The sequence below is a fragment of the Nuphar pumila genome, chromosome 7 (assembly GCF_984573655.1).
Source record: "Nuphar pumila chromosome 7, dmNupPumi1.hap1.1, whole genome shotgun sequence".
Lineage (NCBI taxonomy): Eukaryota > Viridiplantae > Streptophyta > Magnoliopsida > Nymphaeales > Nymphaeaceae > Nuphar > Nuphar pumila.
This window is the reverse complement of record NC_143255.1, coordinates 34,822,053-34,835,972: the sequence shown is the minus strand read 5'-3', so window position 1 is coordinate 34,835,972 and position 13,920 is coordinate 34,822,053. Positions and strand designations below refer to the sequence as shown.

Sequence of the window (13,920 nt, the reverse complement as noted above, 5' to 3'; positions counted from 1 at the left end):
ATCCAAACCTGCTCCATTGTCATCCTTGCTAGCAGCTGGTGCTCACTAAAGGCTAAGGCAATCGGGTTGAGAGAGAGAGAGAGAGCTAATAATTGCTATCCCTGACTATACCATGTTCCCCTTAGTAGGAACTCAAAATTTTCAAAACAGATAGAAACTGCAAACTGGACATGGGCGTAAAAATATATATACAAAACAAGCATATATGCTACAGAGGTCAAATGTAAGTCATTGAGTTGGGATGCCAGCAAAATGTCTTCAAGTTGTCTCCAAGTTGTCTGTATAGGTCGATTTGATCCTCGATTTGAAAGGTTACCCAAGATCAAGCACAAACAGTAGTGATCTGAGTTTGTGAAAACAGCAATGAATATAAAGAGTTGTCAAAAAAATGCATGCCAATGTACGTACTTGTTGAAGAATAATCTCAACCATATTGCTATGTGGCAGCAATAGATGTAAGAAAACACAGCCAATCACCATCTTTGAAAAGTTCAAGAAAAATAAAAGGCAGGATTCAGAAAACATAACACTAGAAATACAATTGGAAAGAGAGAGCTTTGATTTGAGGAGGGATTTGATGGAGAGAGAGAGAGAGAGAGAGAGAGAAAGAGATCTCTGATTTGAGAGGAGGGTTTTGAGGGAGAGAGAGAGAGCCTAAAAGCGATCAACGTTACTTAAAAGTGAAACTCAACAAAGCGTTGAGACCCACAAGCACAAACACAAACACAACAGCATAACAGAGAGAGAGAGAGAGAGAGAGAGAGAGTTCCGGTTGTTGTTGAAGGGAACGTCGCAGCTCCCTGCCGGCCGGTATTCCGGCAACAACCAGCTAGACTGGTTCTCCTGTGTACCCCTCTCCCTGTATACCTGCTTTCTGGTACAGGGTTTTCTGAACGTTTTTTACTATTTTTTTTTTCAAGTATGAAAGGGCAAAATGGAAAGGCTTTCTCCCCATTTTCTCCAGCCTCAATGCCCTGTACATGCGGCAATCGGGTATATGCCATGGCATATATCGACTCCTTGGAACCGCTCTCGGGATGGGTCCCCTCCATTTTGAGACGGGGTGGGAATGGACATCCTATGGAGGGCAAGATTTTGAGATGAGGCGGGGATGGAGATATTGTCCCCCGCACCCGCCCCTGGAGGGCAAGATTTTTAGACGGGGCGGAGATGGAGATATTGTCCCCGGCACCCGCCCCACTGCCATCCCTAATTAAGGCAGCTCTACAAAACTTATCAAACTGCACCGCTGGGCATCCACATTTCGGACAGTACGAAGGTTTACGCTGGCCACTATATGGGGACTACGGGACCAAGCATGGAATTTCTGTTGACGTGCTTCATCATCTAGGAAGGCCACAGAGTTGAGATGCAGAAGCACACAATAACATCTTCAACTAGGATGCCTTCGCTAATTTCAGAGAACCAAATAAAGGATATAACCGTAGACCATACCTCTGAAGCATTTCTACATCAATAATGCATAATCAGCATGAAGTTAGTCGTATAATCAACTCTTAACCATGAATACCTCTTCATCATCAGCAGATTTTTGTGTGTTCTTCCAGAACTTTTTCAAAGCCTCCTGGTCATCATCAGCAATTTTAGTTCTTCAGATCTCACAATGTAGTTCCCATCTTCTGTGATGTCTTCGGCCACATGTTCATCAACCTCCAGCTTCGGTTCCTCCTCATCTTTGTCGGAACCTAAAGAGATGTGCCGGAAGGTTTCCTGTATCTTGGTAACACCCTTCTCCACAGGCTCCATTGCTTGACTGATGGTCAGCACCACATCCTTCACAACCTATAATTAACGACATATCATCACAGACAAATTCCTACGCATGGCAACCATGACGATGGGTTAATATGCATCGAAGTTATGCATTATAATTACGTTGCATCAACCAGTTCTTCATGGCGAACACACACACACATAGAGAGAGACATGAATAGTTCCTAAACAGTTTTTATCTGCCATATACTGTTCTAAATGGCTTCAAAGACAAAGTTTCAAGTTTTTGCTTAATTCAACTTATCGATGTATTCTAGCTCTCTAGTTAGCTTATTAGAAAATATGCATTAGAATAGGCATTTTTCATGTTTAGATTTGTTTTCTCATATTGCATCAAAACTTGATGAATAAACTCGGTAAATGGATTCGATCCAAATCATAGTTTTTAGTGAATAAGCAATGATGAACACATCTACAGGTTAGGATTAGACAAAAGTCAACACATGAAACTATGTTTTTTTAGAAGTGTTTAGGACAGTTTAGGACAAACTGTTCAGGAGCTGCTCATTATTTTCCGTGTGTATACAGAGACAGAGAGAGAGAGAGAGAGAGAGAGAGAGAGAGCTCACATGCTCACCACCCACAATAACAACATCTTGAACACTCTCAGTGACGCTTGTTCCAGGAGCCTCAACCCGAGTCTCTGTTTGCTCAATAACTACTGGTTCTTTTGTGCCATCTTCATCCATCACAAGCAAAGCCTCGGTCTCTTGTGAAGAAGTAAACTTCCCATGCTCAGGAACTGGCAAGAACCGATACTGTTCGGCAGAGAAAACAAAAATATGTGCAACAGCAGCTATAGCCATCTGTGAAAAAGCCAATTCGACTGTTAAACTTCATGCTGCATTTATCAAGATATGTTTGAAATGGACACGGTTAAACTTGTGTTGGACACAGTCTACCCCATGCCTTAGCTTTATCTATTTGTTTTCATGATCTTGATTTTTCATTTTGTATCTACATATATATTTTCTTTCAAGTTTGTTATTGATTACACTGAATTTCACTTCCAACTTAGACATTATTCTTTAATACCTCTAATCAATAATGATTTAAAATTGTTATTCAAGAATTTGCACTATATTCATGCTTTATTGTTTTAGATTAAGATTTTTTAATTCACGTAATTATATAGACACACTATCTTTCAAAAAAAAATTTATAGACACACTAGTATGTCCTAATTTTTTGTCCTAATTTTATTTTTGTGTCCTAATTTTACAAAACTTGCATGTCCTACCAAACACGTCCTGGTAGTGTTTCATACCCTTGTCTATGTGAAGAAGTTAAGCTATTGGAATAAGCATAATAAACAGGATAACGTGAAAGGGCTTACTTCAATGCAGATGAGAAAATCTTGCAGCCCATTTTGGAACTTCCCTTCTTTAGGTAAAACACCAAGATAACAAAGGAGTGCAATACCCACACCTTGCCACCAAGTTGCGAATACAATCGCCTTAAAGCTAATGAATTTTGCAAGAGGCCTAATGTCTTGTAATTTTTTATGAGTTACATTGTAGAACCGTACAAGGCAGTAAAGAGCCCACATCTGACTGAAGTTCAAAACTGCTGCAATATATGGGTAACTGCAGGAAATAATATTTGCTGATTACTTCCTGCTTGCAAGAGTACTAATAAAACAAACTTCCATCAAGATGACGGTTAAAATCACCCCTGTTTCTCCATATGTAAATTGTTTACTTACCCATAGTACCACTTAAATTCACCATCACCATAAACACCAAAAAGCTCTAAAATCAATGCCAAGAAGGAACACACCATTTTAAGGATCATCTGAGCAATCAAAGAAGAAGAGATCACCCTCAGAAATAAATAAGAAAAGGAATTTCAGGAAACAATATACAAACGAGAACTTCAGACTAGCACTATCTACAGAACAATATCATTTGACCAAAAGTTACAGAGACAATGTATAGTAGCTCTACAGAATGTAGTACTTCTACAGAGTTTAACAAGGCCATGATACTGTTAGCTCATGACGTGATTCACAAGAAAGACTTTTTTTGGTCCAAGACATTAAAAGCGCTAAGAGTTACTTATTTGAAGGTAACGACAAACAAGAGCTCAAACTGCAATCATGACAACAATTATGGAATGTGGATGCTAACAGAACTTACATACTGTACAAAACCAAACTTCACAATTGTGTAAAGTTCTTGCCCGAGCACGATTGGTTTGCAGAAGAAGTTATACCATGTTGACTCCTGAACTGCTCTATTACTATCCTGACCATCAAGAAGTGGCTCTGTGAATTGCCTGCTTGATTCATGTTCGAGATATTCAATGACTCCTCCTTCCCCACCTGATCAAAGAAAAATCCCACAACTAGTGGACCTGATGAGAACATAGAACCATTTATAGTAAATAGGAATGCACACAGTTTAATCTGTTTAGAACCAAAAGCATTTATGGTGCTTATTCTCTTTTCAGTATCATAAGAACTATAAATAATGAAGAATCTGATAAACTATGGAGTTTCGTCGAACCTACAGATTCATAACGGCAGTTACACAACCCCAAATTGTTTTCTGAGCTGTATGAAAACACAGGCCAGCATCCCCATAATCAATAATGGTGCTTCCTCTGTTTTCATTTTTAAGACTTATAAATGATGATTGATGAAGAATCTAATTATCTATGGATATCTTGGGACCTATACAACCATAATAGAATGTACACGTCCTCGAAATAATAGGAGCTACATCTCTTTTCAATTTTCATTCAAGAGTTCTTATGTATTTCCATATACTTTTGATTTTGAGACCTCAAAAAATGGACAAATTCCTTTTATTTGGAACACATACAAGATTCGTCACTACAAAAAGGATAACGGTAACCCCACCCAACCTATAGTAATAGAAATACATGTCCTACCGAGACAAAATTTGTAACTTGCTATCTTCTTGACTAGCAGGCCCTGACTCACCCTATGTGGAAAGATTGATTCATTCAGATCAACATGAGAGTCTAACTATATTGCATTGCAAGAATCCATATTGTATATTTGAAAGAGGTTGATCTCCTTGCTCTTTCATGTTACAATCTTCTTTCCGTTGAGCCCCTCTTTCTCTTCAGTTCACAGAGACAAAATGTAAACTGGTGCCAACAGTTCATCATGGAAGAAAGGACTCACTAAGTTGAGATCACTAATTAATACTAAGAAAATATAAAGTAATTGTCTTTTCTGTATACTTTCCTGGTTTTGTTGCTACTATGGGCCTTATGCAATCGATCAAATCAAATAGATATCCCTTTAACATAGGCCATCGAAAGGATCTCGGACCACTCACCAAAGCATGAAAATCAGTATCTTTTAGAAAAAAAAAATTTATTCGAAGAGTGCATAACCACATGGATAAGCTCATGCCAACCCGTCAATTTGGGATCCAATTTGTGATTTTCCTTGGGAGGTATTGAGAAAGAATTATAATGTAATAATATTGGTTCATACAAAAGAACATTGATTCAATCAATGTACCTATGGGACAGAAATAAAGGGAGAGCAAAGAAACTAAATATTTCACATAGTACTTTTGATCGAAAAATCAATACAATCGATTTTGTACCCCTCATTCGATGAGAAAACTAATTTCCTCTAAATTTGAAATCACTGCTTATATACCTGGTATTGGCCATAATTTACAAGAACATTGTGTAGTATTAGTAAGAAGATAAATGGTTAAGGATTTACCCAGTGTGAGATATCACATTATTCGAGGAACCCTAGATGTTGTTAGAGTAAAGGATCATAAACAAGAGCATTATAGTGCGTTGTAGATTCTTATCCAAGACTTGTATCATTTGATGATAATGCCATGTGAATCACTAGAAACATGTGAAGTATATGGCTAACCCAATAACAAAGTTTCGTAAGGGGATTAGAGCAAGCTACCATGAAACAAAATCTTCTTTCTAAATAGATTTGGAACTATTATATTAATATGTTCAAGGTCCAATATCGAAATCATTTTAGAGGTTTTAAGTTGGAAATGTAGACCAACATTATACAAAAGTGAAACCTATGTTACCAGGATATTGATGTTGGATACAGGGGTCCCAATTTTATGTTTTGTGCCTCCATAAAAATGTAGTGCAATTGTGTACTGAGGATGGAGTACCCTTGTGATTCATATTGAAATGAACAATATCTAATCAGCTGGACGTGTAAAAGTTAATGCAACCATCTTCAATTTCACAAGATGAGATAAAGAATACACATTTCCTGGCAAACATATCATAGCTCATAGAAGGTCGGGGATGATTTTATTCTGCTAGAACAATCTTTGAATTTTCATCTTAAAATGTAAGGCTCACCAAGGCAGGCAACCAAGTATCTTCCAAAAGAATACAATGCAAATGCTTCATAACAGTTCCTCATTATGTCACAGGCAATGGAAAATCTTGGACTCCACAATGACAATATCTGAAAAGGATCATCATAAAAGATGATTCAAAAGGATCATCATAAACTAGTTAAACAAAAAAAGATATAGAACTCAATCAAGAAAGTTCAGATTGCCAAATCTGGCAGACATTAATCTTATTATTCATAATGCAACAAGAATGCAAAAGTTGTTGCTTAAGAATGAATATCATCATAAAGCATAAGTAAACTAGTTGAAATTCATCAAAGATGCATATGCACATCCACAAACACATGGATGCATATATTTAAATACATCTTTCCTAGATGCTCCCAAGGAATTCCAAATTTCTTGGCGCTCTATTCATTATGTGACCACTACATTTCTAGAATTCAGTGAACGGACTAAAGTGGAGATTGGGAGAGGAAACACCATGAACTTTTGGAAGGATCCTTGGGTAAGAGAATGTTAAAAACTGTGTATATCTACCTGACTGATATACGTATATTTATACAATATACGTATATTAGGGGTATTTTGGACATTTCATTGTATGTATTTTTAGTACAGTCCATTAAGGACTGAAATACTTTTTTCCTGTTTATTTATTTTATGTTTTTAATGTAATACCATTATGACTGTTGGGGTGTCAGTCCAACGACTAGTTGGACTGCCTCCCTTAATGACTTGTGAGGCTCTATAAATAGCAAGGTTTTAAAATTCGCCTAGTCAACTCGGTGACTCGGCTTGGCTCGGCCCTCCAGAGAGTCAACCCGACAAGCTAAACTCAGTCTGCGAAGACTAGGCTGTAACTCGGCCTGACTCGGGCGAGTTCTGGGATGTTAAATATTTGATTTTTTGGGTATTTCAGAATAATAAAAAATTTGTAATATTATTGAGAATATTGTTGTTACTTTCTTACTTAATGTCTTCAATATGCAAAGAAGACAATCTATGACTATGATCTAAGGTAAATGTTATTGGATATGAATCTATTTCTAGAAGCATCAGGCAGGACAATCTTCAGATTCAACAGCAGCTAATTAATATTTTATGATCAAGTAGATTGCTGCTTTTATTCTGTTCTACACAATTATATTTTTTGCAGTTTCTTTGCATAAATGCATTTAATATTTTGCTTTAAACTATACTAACATAACTATATAACAAGGAAGAATTCGGTTTTCTCCCCACACCTTTCACATCCTTGCCCCATCTTTATGAAGGCATAATAGACAAGAAACTGGAACAAAGTCATACATAACTTTGGCCTTAACATCCATAGACTTCCAACATCTACTTGGTGCTTCTTTCTTGTCCTTTCAGGCTTCATATTTTCTTTGTATCTCATATCGGCTATACCCCTTTAATCAGAACCAACTGTCCTCACCTTGCCTTATCACATCCAACAAAAATTTCTCTTTTCTTTATAGGCATGTGAATTTTTAATGCATAAAGGCATCTATGTAACTGGAATAAATTGTGCTCTTTCATTCCACATTTCCAACTTATTGCTCATTCGTGAGCAATTTATCCACATGCTACGATCTCCTTATTTCAGTTCAACCCAAGATTCTGCATGGAGCCAAAAAACATCTTTTGTTTACTGAAAAACATGGTTTGAGACAAATTATATATTGTTTTTCTTTTAAAATCAAAAGTTAACAAAACCCGGTCCGAGTCACCGAGTTGACCTGCCGAGTCACGAGTCAATAAAGAACGAGTCGAGTCCCGAGTCACTAGGTTTTAAAACCTTGATAAATAGAGCCTCACTTCTCTTGTACATGTACGCTTTTCTAAAGCATTTGTGAAGCTAATACAATTTATCTTTTTCTTTTATGCTCTTATAGGCTTTGTGCCTTTATGCTATTGTGGATTTCAATTTTTTTGTATCTCTTTTATGAGATTGTCGTCGGTCCATTAGAGACCATATTATATTTGTGCACTTGTGTAGCCTTTCGTTGGCATTGTAATAGTGCACTCTTGTTTCAGTACATGGTATGAGAGCTTGGCTCTTGAGTTGTGAAAGCTATCTTAGATATACTTTTCTTGTGGTGGTGCTCTTCAATCGTTAGTTTTCATCAATTCCTTCTACACAAGAATTCTTCATTATGGGATAAAGAGATTTTGCCTCCGTCATCTCCTACAAAGCTCAACGAAAATAAGTATTTGATGTGGGTGACCGCTATAGAGAATCACATCAAAGGTAAAAAGCTTTGGGGTTTTGTTAGTGGAACCACTAATGAACCCCAACTCAATTTGACAACGAGAGAAGGAGATCAAGTTAAAGTTCTATCCAAAGAAGAAAAAGAGAAAGCCTTGCAAGAATATCAAAACAAGTTGGAGGATTGGGAAGCTAGCAATGCTCAAATTCTCTCATGGTTCATGAATACCATGAAGTTCAAAATCACCACTAACATCATTAAATTTAAACAAACAAGTGATGCTTTAATTTTTTTAAAAAGCACCTTAATTCAAAAGGATATGGCTATGCTATATTACCTTCAAGACAAGGTACGCAATACCAAACAAGGAGATAAAAACGTAAGAGACTTTTATGGTATTTTACCTCCTATTTGGGATGAATTAGCTATGTTAAAACCTAAATGGAAAGGTTCGGCTATCGAAATGAGGAGAGTGCAAGTTGAAAGAGACAACCTTTTCTCCTTTCTTTATGGTCTCCGACCGGAATTTGAGCAAGTTAGGTCCTCCTTGCTTTATAGGACTTCAAGTCCATCTATAAGTGAGGCTCTTGCTTAAATTTTGCCAAGAAGAAACAAGACTTGGAATGCACAAGTCTAATGATGAGGTTTTTGCCGTATCAAGACCCGACAATTTTGTAAAAACTTATAAACCACCTCACTTTGAAAGAAAATTCAATGGAGAAGAAAATAATGGAGGAGGATACAAAGGTAAAATTATTTGTCATCATTGTAAGGAACCGGAGCATATAAGACCGGATTGTCCCAGGTTTAAGAAAGTGGCCGACATAAGTGAAGAACCTCAAGAATCAAAGAAAGGGGACAACTTTAATGATTTAACAATTGCCCAAATAGCGAAGGTCGTCTCACAAATTCTTAAAGCCACTCCTTCTACATCCAGCACCGTCATTTTCTCTTTATAAAGAATAGTTTGATACATCAAGAAAACTATATCTAAAGGGTTATTCTTATCATTTTCATCGTCTTTAAATCTTATTGCTTATACTGATTTTGACTGGAGAGGAGATCCCAATAACCGTCACTCAACTACAGATTTTTTTGTGTTTATAGGTGATTCCCTCATTTATTGGCGATGCAAAAAACAACAGAAAGTGTTTTTATTTTTCACAGAAGCTGAGTATAGGGTGATGGCTACAACAACCACCGAGGTTGTATGGATGAAATTATTACTTTTCAATATGGGTGTTGATGTTTCAAAACCTTCAAAATTATGCTGCGATAACAAAAGTGTCATATATATAGCCAACAATCACACATTTCATGAGCGAACAAAATATATTGAGATGGATTGTCACTATGTTCGAGAAGAATACTTGAAGGGGATGATTACTCTACCATATGTTCAGTTCGAGTTTAAGATTGCGGACTTATTCACCAAAGCTCTTCCTCTAACCAGATTTTTGTATCTTCTTAGCAAACTTTCGGTGATTTTACCGTAAGTTTGAGGGGGAGTGTTAAAAAACTGTGTATATATACCTGACTGATATACGTATATTAAAATATATGTATAACAAGGGTATTTTACATTTCATTATATGTATTTTTAGTACAGTCCATTAGGGATTGAAATACTTTTTTCTGTTTATTTATTTTTTGTTTTTAATGTAATACCATTATGACTGTTGGGGTGTCAGTCTAACTAGTCGTTGGACTGCCTCCCTTAGAGCCTCACCTCTCTTGTACATGTAGGCTTTTCTAAAGCATTTGTGAAGCTAATACAATTTCTCTTTTTCTTTTATGCTCTTATGGGCTTTGTGCCTTTGTGCTATTGTGGATTTCATATTTTTTGTATCTCTTTTATGAGATTGTCGTTGGTCCATTAGAGACCATATTATATTTGTGCACTTGTGTAGCCCTTCATTGGCATTGTAATAGTGCACTCTTGTTTCATTACAGAGAACACATACACAAAGATTGCTTTCCCCTCTTATATCGAGTGTCTAAACACAAGGAGGCTATGGTTAATGAATGTTGGGAAGAGAAGACTTGTTGGAATGCCATTTTGAGGGGTAATCCTAATGAGGAGCTGGCTGAATAGTATGCTTGACAAGCAGACTTTCTAGTTTGCACCTCAACAAAAGAACGTCTTTGGCAGTGAAAATCAAAAGATGGTGATCTTTTGGCTAAATCTTGTTATAGAATTTTGCAGAAATATGGCACAATTACTTCCTAAGAGGAGCTTTTTGGGGGAGACAGATTATACTTAGAGCTTCCAGTATAGCTCGGAAAATCTTATAGGACAAGTTACTCACTCGACCGCTTTTCTTGGCAAATCAATCTATTATGTGCAAGGTAGATGAAGAGGATGCAGATCATTTTCTTTTGGAAATCCAAAACTTAGTTTAAAAGGCATGGGGTGACTCCTCTTTAATGGGGGACTGACACATCATTGGGAGAACTAATAGTACCTGAGAAGTCAAGTGTTTTATGGGCTAAATGAAGGTTTGCATGGAGAAGCTGGATGATGCATACAGGGAGAAGTATGCTTGGAGCGAAATAGATGAATTTTTGAGGGAGCTAAAAATAGTTTTTAGGTAATTCTCTCCAGGATTCAAATGGATCTCAGGCTAAGATTGGAATCTAGGTGGAGGCAACAAGTTTTTTTCTTGGCAAACCAATCTATTATGTGCAAGGTAGATGAAGAGGACGCAGATCATTTGTTTTGGAAATCCAAAACTTAGTTCAAAAGGCATGGGGTGACTCTTTTAATGGGGGACTGACACATCATTGGGAGAACTAATAGTACCTGAGAAGTCAAGTGTTTTATGGGCTAAATGAAGGTTTGCATGGAGAAGCTGGATGATGCATACAGGGAGAAGTATGCTTGGAGCGAAATAGATGAATTTTTGAGGGAGCTAAAAATAGTTTTTAGGTAATTATCTCCAGGATTCAAATGGATAGCAGGCTAAGCTTGGAATCTAGGTGGAGGCAACAAGTTTCAGACTGGGTCTGGAACAGCAGTATTGACCTGGGGTCACTCTTGGTATGGTAGAATATTTACCATGGAGATGAGTGGTTTTGGCTGGGTGCTTGCTTCTGGCCACATGCCTTGGTAGCTCTGTCTTGTTCCTTTTTTTTTGCCTGGCAACCTTATTTATTTTGAACAATACTTTCATGTTTCTTTAAAAAAAGAAAAGAAATTCATTTCATCCAATTTTAGTCCAAGGAAAATCAGTAAAGGGTTAGCCAACTTTGAGACAAATGTTTTCACATAAAATTAATACAGTTGCTTACTCTTTTTATAAAAACTAGTTTTGTGTTAGTTCATTTCACAAACCAAATCAACTGGATGCTCCTATTTCTTCAAATGGTGCTTAACCCAAATTTCTCATCCTCAAAACAGTAATAACATAAAGAAATTAATAATACTTACAGACTCAGTAGCATAGACAGGGACCATGAAGAGAACACCTATTATCCATTTCTGTTCCTGGAAATCAAATATGAAAAACATACAATAAAATAAAAAATGGTTATATTCAACAATGTACAACAATCATGAAACTATATTCTTTATCCTACTCATGCTTTCAATTAATAAAACTAATTCTCTATTGTCAGCAAGTATTATCACTAACATATCTGAATATCATATTTCTCGACAATGAAGCAATATCAGTGGTAGTGTTAATGTAAACAACAGATACCCTGGGTAGAAAAAGGAGATTACAACCTTAATCAGACATTGAGTTTTTGAAATGATATTTCTCAGCTTATATTTTCATGAAGCCTCAACATCAAATCTACCTAGTTCACTAGTGTACAAGTTTGAAATTAAACGTGCACCTTTTTGTTACTATTGGCATTCAAAATTTGCATATGGTTTGATTAATAACTTTATCCTACATAACAGAATGATTGAGCAGAAATTTGTTGAATTTGTGTCATTAGAGAACCATCCAGGTGCTTTCCTTGAAATCAAGACCCCTGCATTTTATGTACTGATTACTTCTATACCCTCTACAGCAATGAAAGCGATTAGGTACTCTTCCTAGATAGAAGATTTTCTATCTTTATATTTTCACAGCTGATATAAGTTTGCCAAGGAGCCAGACCAAGCAAAATTTGCATGTCCCCAGAAGGACGATGCTTCAAATGTATATGGTGCCACTGTCTGCTTCTTCAAGGGCTTCCCAATGTAAGATATTGCTGCCTCATCTTTAACATGTTCAAACCATGCAAGGTTATGTTGGGTTAGGTGGACCAAAAGAGGATTTTGCAAGTTTAAGCATCTACAAACATTCTTAAGAACACTTTCTTTATTACTTATCATTCTACTTCATGGTTTCAGAAGTTGTGAACAAGGCTTCTCTGACTGATGGCGACCTCTTGAGAGTCTGCTTTGCAATCTCAAAAGAGCTCTCCCACACCAGAGTTTTGGCTACCAAACAGGAACAAGTACTTGAAAATCTCCAAAAATAAAAGATAGAGGGGAAAAAAAGGAATTTTATTTTCCAACATACAAGTATAGATTTACATAGTCTAAGGATAGTTCCGGACAATTTTAAATGAAAATGACCTACTAAGAGGAGGACCACAAGTATCACTTTTGCTGGCTCAAAAACAACTCTTGTGAAGCCTGTTGCGAGAAGGACCTTCAGGGTATGAGGGAATACAAATAAAGGCAAAATAAGCAATGTCATGACTTCACTTTGTTCATTGCCAATGCATTCTCACCCACTAACCAACCCAAGTGGTACAGTAATATGGTTGTATTGATTGGAATTTGATTTTCTCTCAAAGTATATATTTTGGTGCAGTGGCTTAAATCATGCCTTAAGTCCAGTAAATGTGTACCATATGAATTATTTAATGTACACCCAAACTCTAGAATAATCATATACAGTTCTACCAATCATAATTCATAACCCATAGTTACAATTAAGAATTAGGCATCCATATCCAGAATCATCTGGATGAATTTTTTTCCAAGCAATGTAAGTTCCACTGCATTCATCGACATGGTTTCAAATATAGCAATTGCTGAATCCTGCTTTATAGAAAAGGTTAGACTTTCCCCTTAAACTTCTAGAAATATCATAAGCAGAATACAGTTACAACAAAGACAAAAGTTAGAGAACAAACCTCAGGCTTGGTATATGATCTAAGATGTTGCAGAATCAGCAGGAGGGAAAGAGCTGATGCAGCAAAAGCAAAAATGCCACCAATGATTACAGCTGCTCTGTGAAGGCTAGTATATGATCCTTGGAAGTTTAAAATGTAGAACAATTCCATTTGAAGAACATATTCATCCATAATACTGCCGAATTTTAATGAACAATAAAGAATTAAAAAATGGCAACTGAAACCTGGATTTCATAAAGATTAATAAAGGACTGTGCTAATAGCTTATGCCATCCTCAATCACGCTAGGCACAAACATGGAAAACTTGCATATATATATATATATATATATATATATATATATATATATATATATATATATATATATATATATATATATATATAGAGAGAGAGAGAGAGAGAGAGAGAGAGAGAGAGAGAGAGAGAGATGTGTG

At 36.5% G+C, this 13,920-nt stretch overlaps 1 protein-coding gene across 1 annotated transcript; it reads right to left on the bottom strand.

The window, feature by feature from the left end:
• Positions 1-1,517: 1,517 nt before the first annotated feature.
• On the bottom strand, positions 1,518-13,657 carry LOC149831876 (organic solute transporter ostalpha protein (DUF300)). Its single transcript, XM_090013095.1, has 8 exons — positions 13,487-13,657; positions 11,775-11,831; positions 6,130-6,238; positions 3,933-4,117; positions 3,500-3,588; positions 3,131-3,380; positions 2,364-2,600; positions 1,518-1,803 (listed from the first exon to the last, which is right to left on the bottom strand). The coding sequence occupies exons 1-8, from the start codon at positions 13,655-13,657 to the stop codon at positions 1,576-1,578; spliced, it is 1,326 nt and encodes a 441-aa protein (XP_089869221.1). The 3' UTR covers positions 1,518-1,575.
• Positions 13,658-13,920: the final 263 nt, after the last annotated feature.

Bases quoted from the DNA above. Each gene is read 5' to 3' on its own strand.
- LOC149831876 (XM_090013095.1), bottom strand. From the start codon at position 13,657: ATGGATGAATATGTTCTTCAAATGGAATTGTTCTACATTTTAAACTTC. The intron at 4,118-6,129 runs GTGAGCCTTACA...TTCTTTGATCAG, and splicing joins ATACTTGGTTGCCTGCCTTG to GTGGGGAAGGAGGAGTCATT. The intron at 3,589-3,932 runs GTAAGTTCTGTT...TTGATTGCTCAG, and splicing joins AGTTTGGTTTTGTACAGTAT to ATGATCCTTAAAATGGTGTG.